This window comes from Talpa occidentalis, unplaced genomic scaffold (genome assembly GCF_014898055.3).
Source record: "Talpa occidentalis isolate TD23 unplaced genomic scaffold, MPIMG_talOcc4v2.1 talOcc4.13, whole genome shotgun sequence".
Classification (NCBI taxonomy): domain Eukaryota; kingdom Metazoa; phylum Chordata; class Mammalia; order Eulipotyphla; family Talpidae; genus Talpa; species Talpa occidentalis.
The window spans coordinates 29,971,006-29,985,309 of record NW_023601322.1 but is presented as its reverse complement, the minus strand read 5'-3'; the positions used below and the strand labels follow the sequence as shown (position 1 = coordinate 29,985,309).

General features: G+C 41.2%; 1 protein-coding gene across 2 annotated transcripts in view; it reads left to right on the top strand.

Annotated features, from left to right (window-relative positions):
• MAPRE2 (microtubule associated protein RP/EB family member 2) overlaps window positions 1–14,304 on the top strand; it is a 146,779-nt gene that overhangs the window by 48,596 nt on the left and 83,879 nt on the right. The window contains exon 1 of one of the 2 annotated variants that reach the window (XM_037508663.1): window positions 9,504–9,751. The exons of the other annotated variant lie outside the window; for it this stretch is intronic. Within the exon in view, the coding sequence (XP_037364560.1) occupies window positions 9,633–9,751 (119 nt within the window). The 5' untranslated portion in view covers window positions 9,504–9,632. Of the gene's footprint in view, window positions 1–9,503; window positions 9,752–14,304 lie in introns of those variants that run through there. 2 annotated transcript variants of the gene reach the window in all.

The window sequence follows — 14,304 nt, the reverse complement described above, 5'->3', positions numbered from 1 at the left end:
GCAAGCTATATAGGGAAGTTAATCCCTCTAGACTCCAGATCTATCAGCTGATCATTAATTCATTGTGGCTCCCTATAACCTGTTAAGACTATAATCCCTTTGGATTTCCAGTCTGATTCTAAATGGAAGCATCTTGAAGGTAAGACTTTATGTTTTTGTGTGCTATACTCTGTAGTTGGACCTCTCATGTTCATGTTCTATAGATGTTCTGTGACTGTGAATCAAGGACATGAAGACACTTGGCATTATAAGCTCTTGAATAAACAAAATATAAACACTAATTAAAACATTTCAATGGAAACTTAGACTTCATGTTTTCCAGTTGCGTTTTTTTTTTTAAATAAAGTAAGCCTCTTTAATTTTCTTTTAAAAAATTTTATTTGCATGAGGTCAGAAATTGGGGAATTTCTCTTCCATTACTCACACTGCTTCCCAGCTGCTGGCCTCATGTTCCCTTGACATGCTGTAGAGAGTCATCCGTGAGCACAGCAGATTGACAAAGGAGCCCAAGCAAGACCCTGCCTCCCTATGTTCCTGGTGGCCTGGGTTCTAAGTGTCTCTGAAATTCTGGAGGCCACTAGTACCTGTTAGAACTACTGTCTCCACCTCAACAACCCTAACCCCTGGCGGGCTTTATGTTTGTTTTAAGGAGTCTTTCACTTTTAGTCTGTCATAAAGTCCAATGAGTCCATTGACTTTTTTTTTTTTTAATAGAGGCATGTTTTATTTATTTTATTTGTTTGTTTGTTTTGTTTTTACATGCACTGGGTACAGTCAGAAGTGCGGGAGGGTGAGAGAATTCACCAGAGCCAGAGCGGGGAGCAGAGCAGGCAGAAGGACCGAAGTACACTGCTGAGGGGAGCAGTGGGCGGCAGGAGAGGTCTGCGCGCCATGTGGGACCCTCCTCTGGTGGCCGGGGAGCAGCTGGGGATCGAACCGGCGCCGCAGAAGCCGCGGGCAGCTTCTCAAGCCAGCGCTCAACCGCTGCGCCACCGGGGAGGCCCTCCATTGACTTTTGAGAGTCCTAAGAAGCCATCTCTTGAAAGTTTTGAGCCTTCTGGAAGACTGTAAATAGTACCTAGAGTCTTTTCATTTATCTTGTTAGCCACTTGAGCCAGATGCGTTTTTTGATCTCTTTTGATCAGTTGTCATACCCCATCAATTCAACAATATGTACTTTATTTAAACCTGGAAATAGAGGATGGAAATAAGGGAATTTCATAAACTTGGGCTGGACAGATTTCAGTGAGAGTTTTCAAATAAACATGTCGATAACTGTATGGTGGAATGATAACAGTCTTGGCATAGTGAAAATGAAAGCAGATTTTTCACTGTGAAAACAAATACTAAAAATGCCTGTAGTTTCCACAAACTCCAGAAAATATCAGAAAAATGGACACTGTAGTTGAGGCTTACTCAGAAAAAAAATAATGACTATAAATAAGGGTAAGAAAATGATTTTTCACTCTCAATCATGCATACTGCTAATTCCAAATCCTGGTATCTCTTCCTCCCTCCCTCTTTTTTTTTTTTTTTTTCCTTAACCATAATTTATAACTCCTACCCTCCCATTTCTGCCAGTTCCTCAAATACTTCCACAAATACTACTATCCTGTTCAGTCTCCCAGTCTGTCTTCACACTCTTTGCCTCCAGCCTTTTTCTGATTCTATATCCTTGCTCCCTAGAGTGAGTGGCTTCCATGGCAGTAATATATATTCTTTTATCTTGGTGTCCTTCTGCTGTCTCATCCTGCTACTCCCTGACCTTAGATTCTCCATTCTTATTCCCAGGTTTTATCAGACCCTGGTGAAAGGCAGGCTGAGTTAATGGATAAGAATGATGATTTTGACATCTGGCAGGTATGTTCCAGCTGGGCTTTGCCACCACTTGACTGGTGATCAGGCTGTTATTTAACTAATTACCTGCTCTGACAAATGGGATTTAAAATCACTCCTTCTTCTTAAGTTCTGTGAAGATCAAAATACCCACTCAATGCAAAACATAGCCCTTGCCCCATAAGAAGTAATCAGCAAATATTAGGTCTTTCTATGGCTGTTGTTATTAAGAGAAAACTCCACCTTGTCAACAGACCCTTCTAACTCTATAACGAGTTAGTGGTTTAGAACTTTGTTTGTAAGCCAAAGTCTTTACAATGACTATTTAAGACTCTGCATTCTGGTCCCTTGGTGATCTTTCTGACCTCATTCTGTACAAATATCCCCCTGCCCTGCAACGTGTCTACTGATACACTCAAGTTCAAGTTCCATAAGGTCAGGGAATTTTATTTTGTTCATTTCTCTTCCCCCAATGCCAAGAAGTCTCCTAGAGCATTGTAGGTGTTCAGTAAATATGTGTTCAATAAATGACTAAGCTCTAATACAAATATCACTCTCTGCCTTAGTGAAGGTTTTCCTAGTTTCCCCAGGCATGGTAACTTTCATTTCTGTATTCCTGTGATATTTAATGCATTCTTCAGTTATAACATTTATCACATTGTATTTTTGTGGGAAGCATATTTAAATCTCTTAAATTTAAACAGATGGTATAATTCAAAAGCACATTTTTATTTAATAGACTGAAACCCCACATTGCACAAATTTGATTGAATGATTACAAAAATCATAATGCTCTGGGAGTGTTTTTAAATGCATTCCCATCATGTTCTATGAGTTATTCTACAAAATTAAGTCCGAGCTCAAGACAATCCAAAAAAATCAAATTAGAAAGTAAATTTCAATGCAGAGAAATCTTATCTTATGCAATGGTGTGTTCTATGTTATTACAGAAATTTTGCCATTTTATTAACAAAAAGGGAGCAGCTTGCAAAATTCTTCCTCCTGAACATATCAGGATAGTTGTAAGTGTGACTGATAAATAATCTGCAAAGCAATCTCAAATCTTACTCCTAGGGGAGCACACCTGTTTGGATTGGCTTTGGAGAGGACTTTCTTCATCTAAGAGGAAAACATTATTTTTCCATTTTTCTTAAAGAAAATGCTATTATTAAAAGCATGGAGGCTTTTACATATTATATATATATATATATATAATTATATATACATAAAATTTTTATCAGTTCTAAAGGAAGAACTAATAAATTCCTAAGCACTGAAAGTAATGAGCAAGGACCAATCTCAACATTTTGGGTATGGAGCTTATTTTAAACCATTGATTAATAACCTATCCTCTGCCTTTCCCTAGTGGAAACACATGGGAGAAATTACTTGTCCCAGAGCAGCAATGGTAACTGCTAAGTGGGATCTTCTGTCTGCATTCAGAGGTGATAACAATCTAAGGAAGCCCCCATCTAAGGTGGTGTGACAGCTGTGAATGCCTTTGACAGCAGCGATTATCAGCTTCAGTGAACACATTTTAACCTGGAAAAGGCATTTGTGTTGAATGGGTGCTTCTGGGATGGAATTAGGGTTAACATACATTCCTGGTTAATATTTTATATCTCCTCTGCTCTTGTATTTTGGATTTCTCAACCCAAAGACAACGAAAATCTTTGTTCGAGATGAACCTCATATGTGGGAAAAGTAGCGAAGACAGTGATTTCTGCCAATACACAATTATCAGTGTTCACTTGCCCAAGTCTCAAGAGAAATCTGATTGTGCAATAACCTCGGAACTCTGAAAATTAAAACCTGGGTGGGTGCCCAGTTCCATCTTCCTTGATTGGACCTGTGTGATTAGATTGCTGCTTATTTCCTTTTTGGTTGTTGCTCTCCTGGTTCTGTGTCCTCTGGGTCTTCTTTAGTAATCCTGTTCACCAAACATGCATTTTTAAATATTTGTTTTACCTTATTTTTGGGGTAGGAGGGGAGTATCAGGTGGGTCCTGACTTGACCAGAGTCCAGGCTCAGAGTTAGGATCTGTTCATCTAATGCCTAACTAGTGCTCATGAATGAGCATGGTGGCCCTTTCCAATATTGCTGGCAAGTTTTTAGCAGATACTTGTTGATTCTAGGTAGCTGCTAACACCAGATGTATCATCATGTAAATGGTATCCCCTTGATTTTATTTTGCTTTTCCCCACCCTTTCCCTTATACCCCCATCCCTTTCTCCCTCCCCTTGACCTTTGACCTCCAAGTCTTCAGAGTGTTTATTGATATCTACTCTCTATTTCCCCCTAACACTTTGACTGCCTTGGTTCAGTCAGAATAATAGTGATTTTGCAAAGAATTGCAGTTTTTCCTGCCTGTTAAAGATTTCTTTGCTTTTCTTTTGGTAATCATTGGTGGGTCTGATCTAAAATCCAACCTCTTAAAAATGTCTTTGAGAACACCTTATCAAACCTAGTAAATGTTTCTCAGACTTTATCTGATTTAAACTTTTGTGACATTTGCCCTAGAATCCTCCATGAAACCTGCTTCTTTCTTGGGTTCAGTGAAACCACTCCCTCTGGTGATTTTCCTCATCAGGAAAAATTCTTGGTAGTCTCTTTTTACAGGCTTCCTTTCTGTCTCTTGGTTTTTAAAGAGTTCCACGTCAGATTTTCTTTCTAAGTGAGGGCACAAATATACATGGCTTCAGATATCACCTATAATTTCTCCCAAATCATATTATCTCCAACTCTACTATATAGTCACTCATTCAGCAAATACTTATTGAACACCCACTATGTGTGAAGCTCATTGACCACTCATTATCACCACTAGGATGTTATAAAGGTACTTCTCTATGACCAAAATACATTATGGGAACCTTTCTTCCAGAAAGGCAATTCAATCTGTATTTCCCAGCTTGATAAATGATAACATTAGCCACTTGGTCACCCAAGCCATAAACTTGGGATTCTTTTGAAATGTCTCTTTCTCCTTCACTACCCATCCTCACTCCCATGAATACCAAGCCCACATGTTGCTCATCATCAAGTCCAAACAGTTATACCCTCTAAATATCTCAAACCTATGCTTGCTTCTACAACTCTAGATTCTATCTTAGTGTAGACCTTCATCACAGTCTGATTCATTTGATCTTCTCCATACTGATGCCAGCATCAGACCTGCTTGATAAGCAAATTTCACCACTAGTTTTCTCCCTAAATGCTTCAGGGTTCCTCTTCATCCTCAGAATGAAGGTAAAGCCCCTTAGCCTGGCCACACCACTTTTCTGTACGATTCCTGCCTTGTCTTCTGCCACAGTGTAAGGGGCAGGACAGGGCACAAGGCAGGTTTTCTGATCCCATGCAGATCGGGTAAAGGAGGAGTCAGAGTCCTCAGTAGTTTTGCAGGTTTTTTATTTGGGGTTCACCAGGCATATGGCAGGCAGGGGTGCTGGCTGGGGGGCTGGGAGGCTGGCAGGCCTCCCAGCCCCCAGCAAGTCCTCACTCTATCTGGGCTCTCTAGCGTTCGTTCTGCTGCTTCTCGGCTTCGGCTGCGGCTGCTGCTGCTGCTGCTGCTGCTGCTGCTGGTGCTGCTGGCGTCCCCCCGTGACGCCGCCCTTAAAAGCACAGTCTTAGCTCAGCTGAATCCCATCTACCTATGCCCACACCCTATTCCAGGTGCCCACCATCAGGCATGCATTCAGGACAAGGATCCATCATCTATCCTGATGGCGGAAGGGCAGAAAAGCCTGATATTTTCTTTACCCTACACACAGTGTACCGTGTTTTTGGTTCATATGAAACAACTTGCTATCTCCCAGAGAACACACCTTTTCTGGCCTCATTGCCTCAGGGTATCTGCTTGAAAGCCCTTTGTCTTCCTTCTACACTACCATTCCTCTTTTAAAATGACAATAAAGCCTAGAACTTTGGGGCCAAGAAAACCTGACATCCAATCCCAGACGAGTTGTTTTTCCCCCTTAAATCTCAATTTTATCGTTAGGATTACTGTCAGAATCAAATCAGATATTTGTTGAATAAATGAATGAAATACATATACACTTGGCTCCCACTACCTGTTAGTAATGTTTTAGGAATTGCAAATGAAGCAGCGAACAAAACAGTTGAAGCCCCAACCCTAAGGGATCTTACAGTCTGTCTTGCATACCAAAAGATTACTACTACTATTCCTTGGAGAAACTTTGCAGACCTACTTCCCAATTTCCATTTTAAATTAAGTGCTCATCCTCTATGGTCCTATATCACTCTATGCCATTATTATATTATGTTGTATTATAATTGCCAGTATTTTTATCTTGACTAATCACAATCCAATGAATTCTTCAAGGGCAAAGTCCGGGACTTTTCTTCTTGTTTTACCAGTTTCTAGTACACAAGAAATTCAGCTCTAAATGTCAAGTGAATGAATGAACACTTGAAGGTATGCCTAAATTTTGTTTAAAAATATATGTGCAACTAAAGAGCATTTACTATATTCCAAACACTGTGTTAATGACTTTAAATATAATAGCTAATCTTCACATCAGCATTTAAAACCAGTAGTATTGTACCTACTTCACAGATGAGGACACTAAATCTCGGAAATGCAAAGTAGAAGAAGGTGCTGAAACCAAGCCAGGAACCCAGATCTGCTGATACTTAGAACCCCATCATTAATGATGTTTGGTGAGAGAAGCCATTTTTCTATGGCAGTTGGAAATGTAGGACAGTGGCCTGCAAGTATTTTATTTTAGGTTTACCTGTGTACATAAGACAAAGCCTTAATCTACACACAGATGTACACAGACATTTTAGCTAAGTTTTGGTTGTTTTTTTTTTCCTATAATCTATGGTCCTCTCTCTTTGAATGACTCCATTGTTGGGTTAGCTTTTCTGTCTTTTAGACATTCTGCCCTTTCCTCACCACTCTGCCTAACCATGCCAAACCAGTTGCTGAACTGGGGTTGCCACTTCATTTGGGGAGAGCAGTGTTACAGAACACCCTATAAGGCAGTCTTTCTCCAGACTCTCAACTGGAATATGAATCAGAAAAAAGTCCCTCCTATTGAGAATAAATCCATAATCTCTTTGTCATCTCCCTTTGACACCTGGAGATGGGAGACTCAGCCTTTTCCTACTTTCATCCCCTTCTTCCTATACTCTGTTAGGCCTGGAAGCATAGACAACCTCTCCCTCTTCCTGCCTTTTCTGTACTTTCTCTATTTCCTTGTATTCTCCTTCCCAAAGTGGAATTTGCCTTTCCCTTTCCCCTAAGGCTAAACTGGAGAATGGCTGCTAGGTAACCTGATTTATGGGGAGAGGGATGAAAACACATCTGTTTAATATTTTCAAATTATTACCCCTGCTACCCCTGCATCTCAGAAGGTAATCAAGGATCTCTGGAGCTCTCTGAGGCCCTTTACAGTAATGTTGCTCAGAGCAGTCCTAGAAGGAAGATTTACAAGGGTGCTTCAGATATCCCCTTCACCTGACTCACTAACCCCCTCCCACCCATCAACCCAAATTCTTGGCCATAATCTCCTCCTTCATGAGCAACCTGGAAACAGTGGGAGTATTCTCTCTGCAAAACTAGTTGGTATAATCAGTGAACTATACACTCAAGTTCTGACTAATTTAGTCCCATGATAATCCCAAATTATGTCTCACATACTAGTTCAATATGGGATCTTAGCAAAGTAAGCTGTATTAAAGAACCCAAAATGGGAAAGCATGCTCTGAAAACATTAAAGATTTGATTTGCAGACTGTGCCTTTAAATTTCAGACTGTCCCCAATGAAAAAGGGAAGCCTTCATGAAATGGAACAACTAGTAAGAAAATTGACATCTGTGGGTCAGTCAACAGAAATAGCAAGAGGAAGCATGGATCTTTGCAGAAGTGGCTATACTCTCATGCCCCTTTAGCTCATTGTGCAGCGTGAGGCTTGGTGTGTGTCTCTTAGACATTTATCTGTGTCTCTTATAAGTCTTGGGTCAGAATTGTATCTTTAATAAATGAACAAAAATTCTGCCTTAATTTGAGACATGGACAAAGGAATCAACTGTGAACTCACTAGAAAAGCTGAAAATGAAATTATTAAAATAAAGCCCAAAAAGAGAGTATAAATTAGGGGGGAGTTGCCCCTTTGTTTGAGATTATCATTACCATCTGGGTTGTAAACTATTGGATTCTAATTCCAGAAGCCTGATGCTAGAAATAACTTATTGCCAGGGAGATAAACTGAGAATTGTCAGGAACGACAGGGTTTTCGCTTGTTTTTAATATCCTTATCACAAATGATACAGCTGATAAACCATACAATAATGGGGCATGGAGGATCAGACAGTTTAGTACTTTCTGCTTCATGTATTTATGTTGTGTCTTCTACACCCCAATTCTCCTTCCCTTCCCACCCCATAAAAGGCCAGAGACACTTTTGATAAGCAGAGAATCCTTTAAATTATCTCCCTCTCTCTAGGGGGAAATACTGGCCACATCTGGGGTCTGTTAAGAATTATAATCTAATCTATAGGCTTTGCATAGTTCCAGCAGTTCTGCTCACAGCTACCTTTTCTCTGTAGTCATGTGGAGAATGCATATAAAGTACTTGGTTCTTACCTCAATCTATAATATTTATTGAGTTCACATTAAATACACATCACTACTGTCCAGTCCCATTGATGAAAGCATGTCATTTTGAAGCTCCAGCTCACCACCTCTTAGAGGTGTGACCTTGAGCAAGTTAATCTCACTAGTTTACTCATCTTTAAAATAGGAATGATTATCATGGTACCTGTTTCATAGCTGATGCATTTGAAATAGGCGTTGCAGTGATACAGAATAGCTTGAATGCTGAGAGCTTCCAAACACTAAATTGGGTGTTCATGAGTAAAATTCAAATGCAACTAAAATAAATGGCAACGAGTCAATGATGTGTATCAGGAGGCAGTATAAGAATTTGAATTGGTGGGTCTCGGGTAACCATATGTTCTAAAATGGTGGTTATCTATTTAAAAAACATCTCTGCAGATTCTTTTGTGCAGAAAATCTCTTGATTTGCTATCTTTAATTTTCACATTAAAGACTACATCCATTAGAAGGAAATAGAAGCTTCTGAAGTTTTCAGATGTGGGGCTGCTTCTGGGGAGGAGGCCGATGCTGTTTGGAGAACACTAGAAATTATAACTCCTTAATCTGATGTTTTCTGGAAGATCATAATATCTTAAGTTTTGGGTGCTTTTTTTTTTTTTTTTTTTTCTGAATGCGGACCAAGTTTAATTCAAATGGCGTGAGGACTTGGTATGAAGGAGTTAAAGGGTCCCCCCACACCCCTGTGCCTGAATCCTTCTTTTGTGTACACAGCTGCAGTTAGAGCACGGGTCGGAAAGGAAATGGTTAGAGGAAGAGCTGGTTTTCAGACAGGGCGAGTCTGCGAGGGGGGTGGGGGGTGGCCTGGGGTTTTACATGCCAGATGTAGGCCTGCCCTGTGCCTGCCTGGAGCTGCTGCTGGCTTGGTCAGCCGCGGCCCTGTGCGAATTGAGGCGAGGTGATGAGTTAGCGGGTTGCTATGGGGACGGGCCGGGCCATGTGACCGGGGTGCTGCTGCCGGCGCTTTGACGTCGGCGGCCAGGAGGGCGGGACGCAGGAGGGCGGGGCGGGAGCCGGGGCTGGAGAAGGGAGCGGGCGAGCGAGCGGGCGGCAGGCGCAGTCTGCGCGAGGAGCGGGCGAGCGGGAAGACGAGACGCAGCCACCTTCCTCCCCAGCCAGCGCGCAGCGGTTTGTCCCCTGCCACGGGAGTGCGCCAATGCCTGGCCCGACCCAAACCCTGTCCCCAAATGGAGAGAACAACAACGACATCATCCAAGATAACGGGACCATCATCCCTTTCCGGAAGCACACAGTGCGCGGGGAGCGTTCCTACAGGTAATGGGGCTGGCACCGGGAGCGGCCCGGGCGGGGACCTCGGCGGGGGCGCGCGGAAATCCGGCGCATTATATAATGGAGCAGCCGCTACCCCTGACCGGGCTGCAGACGTGCGTTTGTGAAGGCGGTTGTGATTATTGGGTATCTGTTTCCATGTGTCTCGTGGGGTGTGCATGGAGGCTTCACGATTGCAGATGGAAAGCATTTTGTGAATAGGTTTGCTGCCTGCAAGGGGTCCCCCTCCATCTCTTTCCTTCCACATTGATAAAAATGCATGCAATTTGCCTCCTCTCGCTAAAGGGAGACAGGCTGTAGCACTTCCTTTCCGCCTTCCCTTTTAGATTATAAAGGAACCATTAGGTAGCTGTGCCCAAAGGCTGAGAACTGGAGGATGGCGAGAAAAATGTTTGCGCTTGCCCTGGTGTGTGCAGGAAAGATGGAATCCTCTAGATTAAGCTGCAGTCTGTGATGTTAAACCGCCAGATTGATGGAGCTTTGTAAGAATTCTGCTCGCTGATTGGTGCAAGGATTGACAGCAGAGGTCACCGTGTCAGGCATTCACCAAAATTTTCACCATACAACCCAAGGTTTATTAGAAAGAGATTGGGCTGTGTTGAACGGGGAAAAAAATGGGTGCCTTTATGCATTTTATAGGAATTTATGGCCTCCGCATGGGTGGGGGAGCCCACCCTTCTTATTTATAGTAGGAAGGTAATTCCTGGTATTTTGCTGAGTCTGATTTGAGGATGGAACTGATCTTGGTGATTGTATTGTGAGCCTTTTGATTAATGAGTTGGCCTGTACAGTTGGCATCATTTTTACATTAGCATATCTGGCAATATGTTCTAGTAGATAAGCTCATTAAAATTGTTTGCATTGTTTGATAAGGATAACAATGTAATGGAGAATGCAGCTAGAGTCTAATGCAGTTGAACGCCAGACTTGAAGGGAGACTGATAGCTTTGCTCATATTTCCTCTGAAGTTCTTTTGTACCGGGTAGTTATTTTTAAATGTTACCTTGATAACTACTAACAATGCTTTTGCTGTAAAGCAGAGCACACATACCTCAAAAGCACATCCTCTCAGCTAGTGAGTAACAGGAAATAACTTTTTTTACCCTTCATCTAAGCATTCAGTATTCAGTATCTAAACATTGGTATTATAGATAGAATGTGCTGTGTGTATAAATGTTGCATAATAGGATAAAAAGAACCCTCACTTACCCTCTCATTGACCAAAGAAATGTACTATTTTATGTCTCAAAAAATACATGTATATGCATCATACACACACACGCACACACACACACACACACACACACACACAACCTTTGCCCTCTCATCTCTGGCAGTTATATAAATACTTGGAGTTAATTTTGGCAGTGCCCATGAGGTCACCAAAATCTCATGCCTTATGATTCCAACTAATATGTTGACATGGCATCCTTACAGATCCCAATGCTTGTTATTTACTTAATATAGACCAAAATTGGTCCATAACTTCTGGGACTCTCCTTTTGGAGACTGTTGTAATTGGAAAGTTCCTTACTCCTCCACCTTTCTCTGTGAACATTCCAGTCTAAAATAGAATTTAAAAATACAAACAAAAACTCAGAGTTACTTTTAAACCTCACTTATTTAAGTTCTTCTTAAAGGTAATAAATGTGAAACCCTCATTTGCTAAATGAGTTAATCCCTACCTTGTAGGTAGCAGTTGCTTTTAAGATGGAGTTCGAATTTTACCACATGGGCCAAAGGAAGTTACCCAGTTGGGTTTTATTACTCATATGAACTAACTTAAAATGGCAATGGAAAATGATTTGGCAGGAAGGTTAAATTGCTGCCTTTGGTGATAAATTATTGCTTTAAAAATAACATTTTGTTTACCGTTTTCATTCAATCCAAGTTGTTATTTTCATTTATTGAGTTATTCCCAGGTTACTTTCTGAATCCCTGTAATAGTCCCCCCCAAAAAACAAAAAAAACTGAATTTTATTAAACATCTAACCAAACAAATTCTTCACTAGGAGCATCAGTGCACTCCTATTTTGTATAACAGGATTATCCGACCTATAGTGACCAAAGTCATAGGTTAAATGAAGAAGAAAATCTCCAAAATTGCATTGTATTGTATTCTCAAAGCGTATACATGGAGACAGACACTCTGGATGTTTTCCTTGGTCTGCTTTCCTTTCAAAGTGGGTGACCAGTGTAGTGTCACTACCACTTATTTTGTGAAGGGACATAGGGGAAGGGAAAATGACACATTTCTCTATCCAGGAAGTGTTCCATAATTACCTTGGCATCCTGGGGCTGGAATAGATTGCCAGTCAGTTGCTCAGGAAAACTGGAAGACAGTTTCAAAGCTAGAATAGAAATTTAACCAAACACCAGCTTTGCTTTGGCTGTAGGTTCAGTATAGCTCTCAACAATGAGATGTGCCTGAGAGTTCTGTTCAAGCATTTTGGAGGGCCTGAGTAAGCCCAGAACCTGGGAAGTTCAGAGGGAAAGTTCTTCCTGGTTCCATCACTGACTTCTAAGATAGGCCCACAGCAAGTCCTTTTTGTTTGGATTTATTTTTCTACATTTGCTCCATGCATATAACAACATCTCATTGTGTTCCTATAAAGGTTTTATGAGGTTAATTTCAAGCATTTAAAACAAAAAAATTCTTAAAAGGAACACAACTGTGTAAATATAGGATGTTGTTACTGTGAAAAGGGACTCTCAGGACTCCCAGACTAGAACTCACCTGGCTAACAGCATAGGTGACAAGAAAGGACACCTGGAAAACAAGGCCTAGCTCTCTAGCCCTGTCAGTGAGCAGGCACACTCTTCCTAGCAGGAGACATTGTTATTGTACTATTTGCACCAGATTGTTTGTAAATAAGAATTAAATATGGTTCATGGGCCTCCCTGGTGGCGCAAGGGTTTGAGCACCACACTATGAAGCTATCCGCAGCCTCTGCAGCACGAGTTCGATCCCCTGCCTGCCAGGGAGCAACCCACATGGCACAGCAGACCTCTCCTGATTTGCCCGCTGCTCCCCTCGGCAGTGTACTTCGGTCAATCTGCCTGTTCTGTTCCCCACTGTCTCTGGTGAATCCTCTCATCCCCCGCATCTCTGGCCTGTGCCCCAGCTCTTGTATGCATAAATAAATAAATCTTTAAAAAAAAAAACATATGGTCATGACCCAGGTATCTTAACTCAGGTAGCTCTTAGCGTAAATGGAGCCTATTTTTATAGCCTGGATTAGAGTGGTTGGTAAATTATTATTGAAACCAGTGTGCACTTTGATTAAGAGAGTAAGTTTCCTTTAGAAAATTACCCTCTATTAGTAATTTCAGTTGAAAAGAGCAAGTGCAAAAATGATTCAGCAGAGCTGTATGGCCATGTTTCTGCAGCTGGTGGCCACAACTGTGATGGCCTGCTCAGCCCCAGCTTCCTCCTCGTGTTTGTGAGTACCAGAAATCTATAGATTTTAAGAGCTGCTTAAAAAATGAATGTGTCGTGGGCCATCTGAGGTGACACCTTTTAATTCACAGAGCGGACAAGTCGTGCTCTGGCTGTCCCTGGAGAGGCAACTCCCTACAGCTCCATTCCATGCAGATGCTAGTAGGAAATGAGATTTATTAACTGGCCCTCTGCCCACTGCATCTTTGTTTGCATACTCCAGGCTTTTGAGAATGAATGTATAAAGTCCAGGGGACTCTTTCCGCATGGGTATTTGAACTTGCAACTACAGTAGCATATGTTTCGGAGACTTAAAAAAAAATTACTTGGTCCCAGGAAATGGTCTATAAAGAAAGACAAAACTAAAATTTAAGCCAAAAGCATGGGCTCTGACATCCAACTTTGCCAATTTAAAAAACGGAATTCTTAAAGAAAAAAATACTGTGTTTGTATGTGTGTGCATGTGTGAAAAATAGTTCTATTAAATGTATCATTTAATAGAAGGTTTTGGAACATGGCTCACTTTTTAACAGAATGGGTTTCAGATTACATTCCCCAAAACAGTTTTACGTGTCATATTGGTTTCATCTTATAACTGTCATAAGAGGTTTTCAAAAATAGTGATATTTGTCTTTAATATTTTATTAGTATTAGTGAAAAATCAAAGGATGACTTGATGCTTTGATTGTTAGGCTTCCAATTTTGGAAATTCTTTTCAGGGTTCTTTATCAGAGCTTCTGTTAAGACGATGGTCTCCTGTATGTTCTTGCCTTTGAGGCTCCCCCCTGCTCAGCAGTGGTTATCACTGGTTTTATCTATTTACAGTGCATTGTCTTAGCAGAACAGTGGTTTGAGTCGGTCCTCTGAATTTAGGAGGTTAATTTCCATATATGCCCTGTGTTTTCTATATTTATAGGGATCTCTTGAAGCTGCCACAAATAATCCCCTTTTTAATGGAAGGAGAAATAAACTGAAATACTCTACTTGGTTTGGAGAATTAATTCAACAAATATTTGTGAATCTAGTCAGATCACGGTGTCTGCTGGATGCCCCTTCAAAGCTGTTGAGTTCTAGGGAAGTCAGATATGTAAGCAGTTGA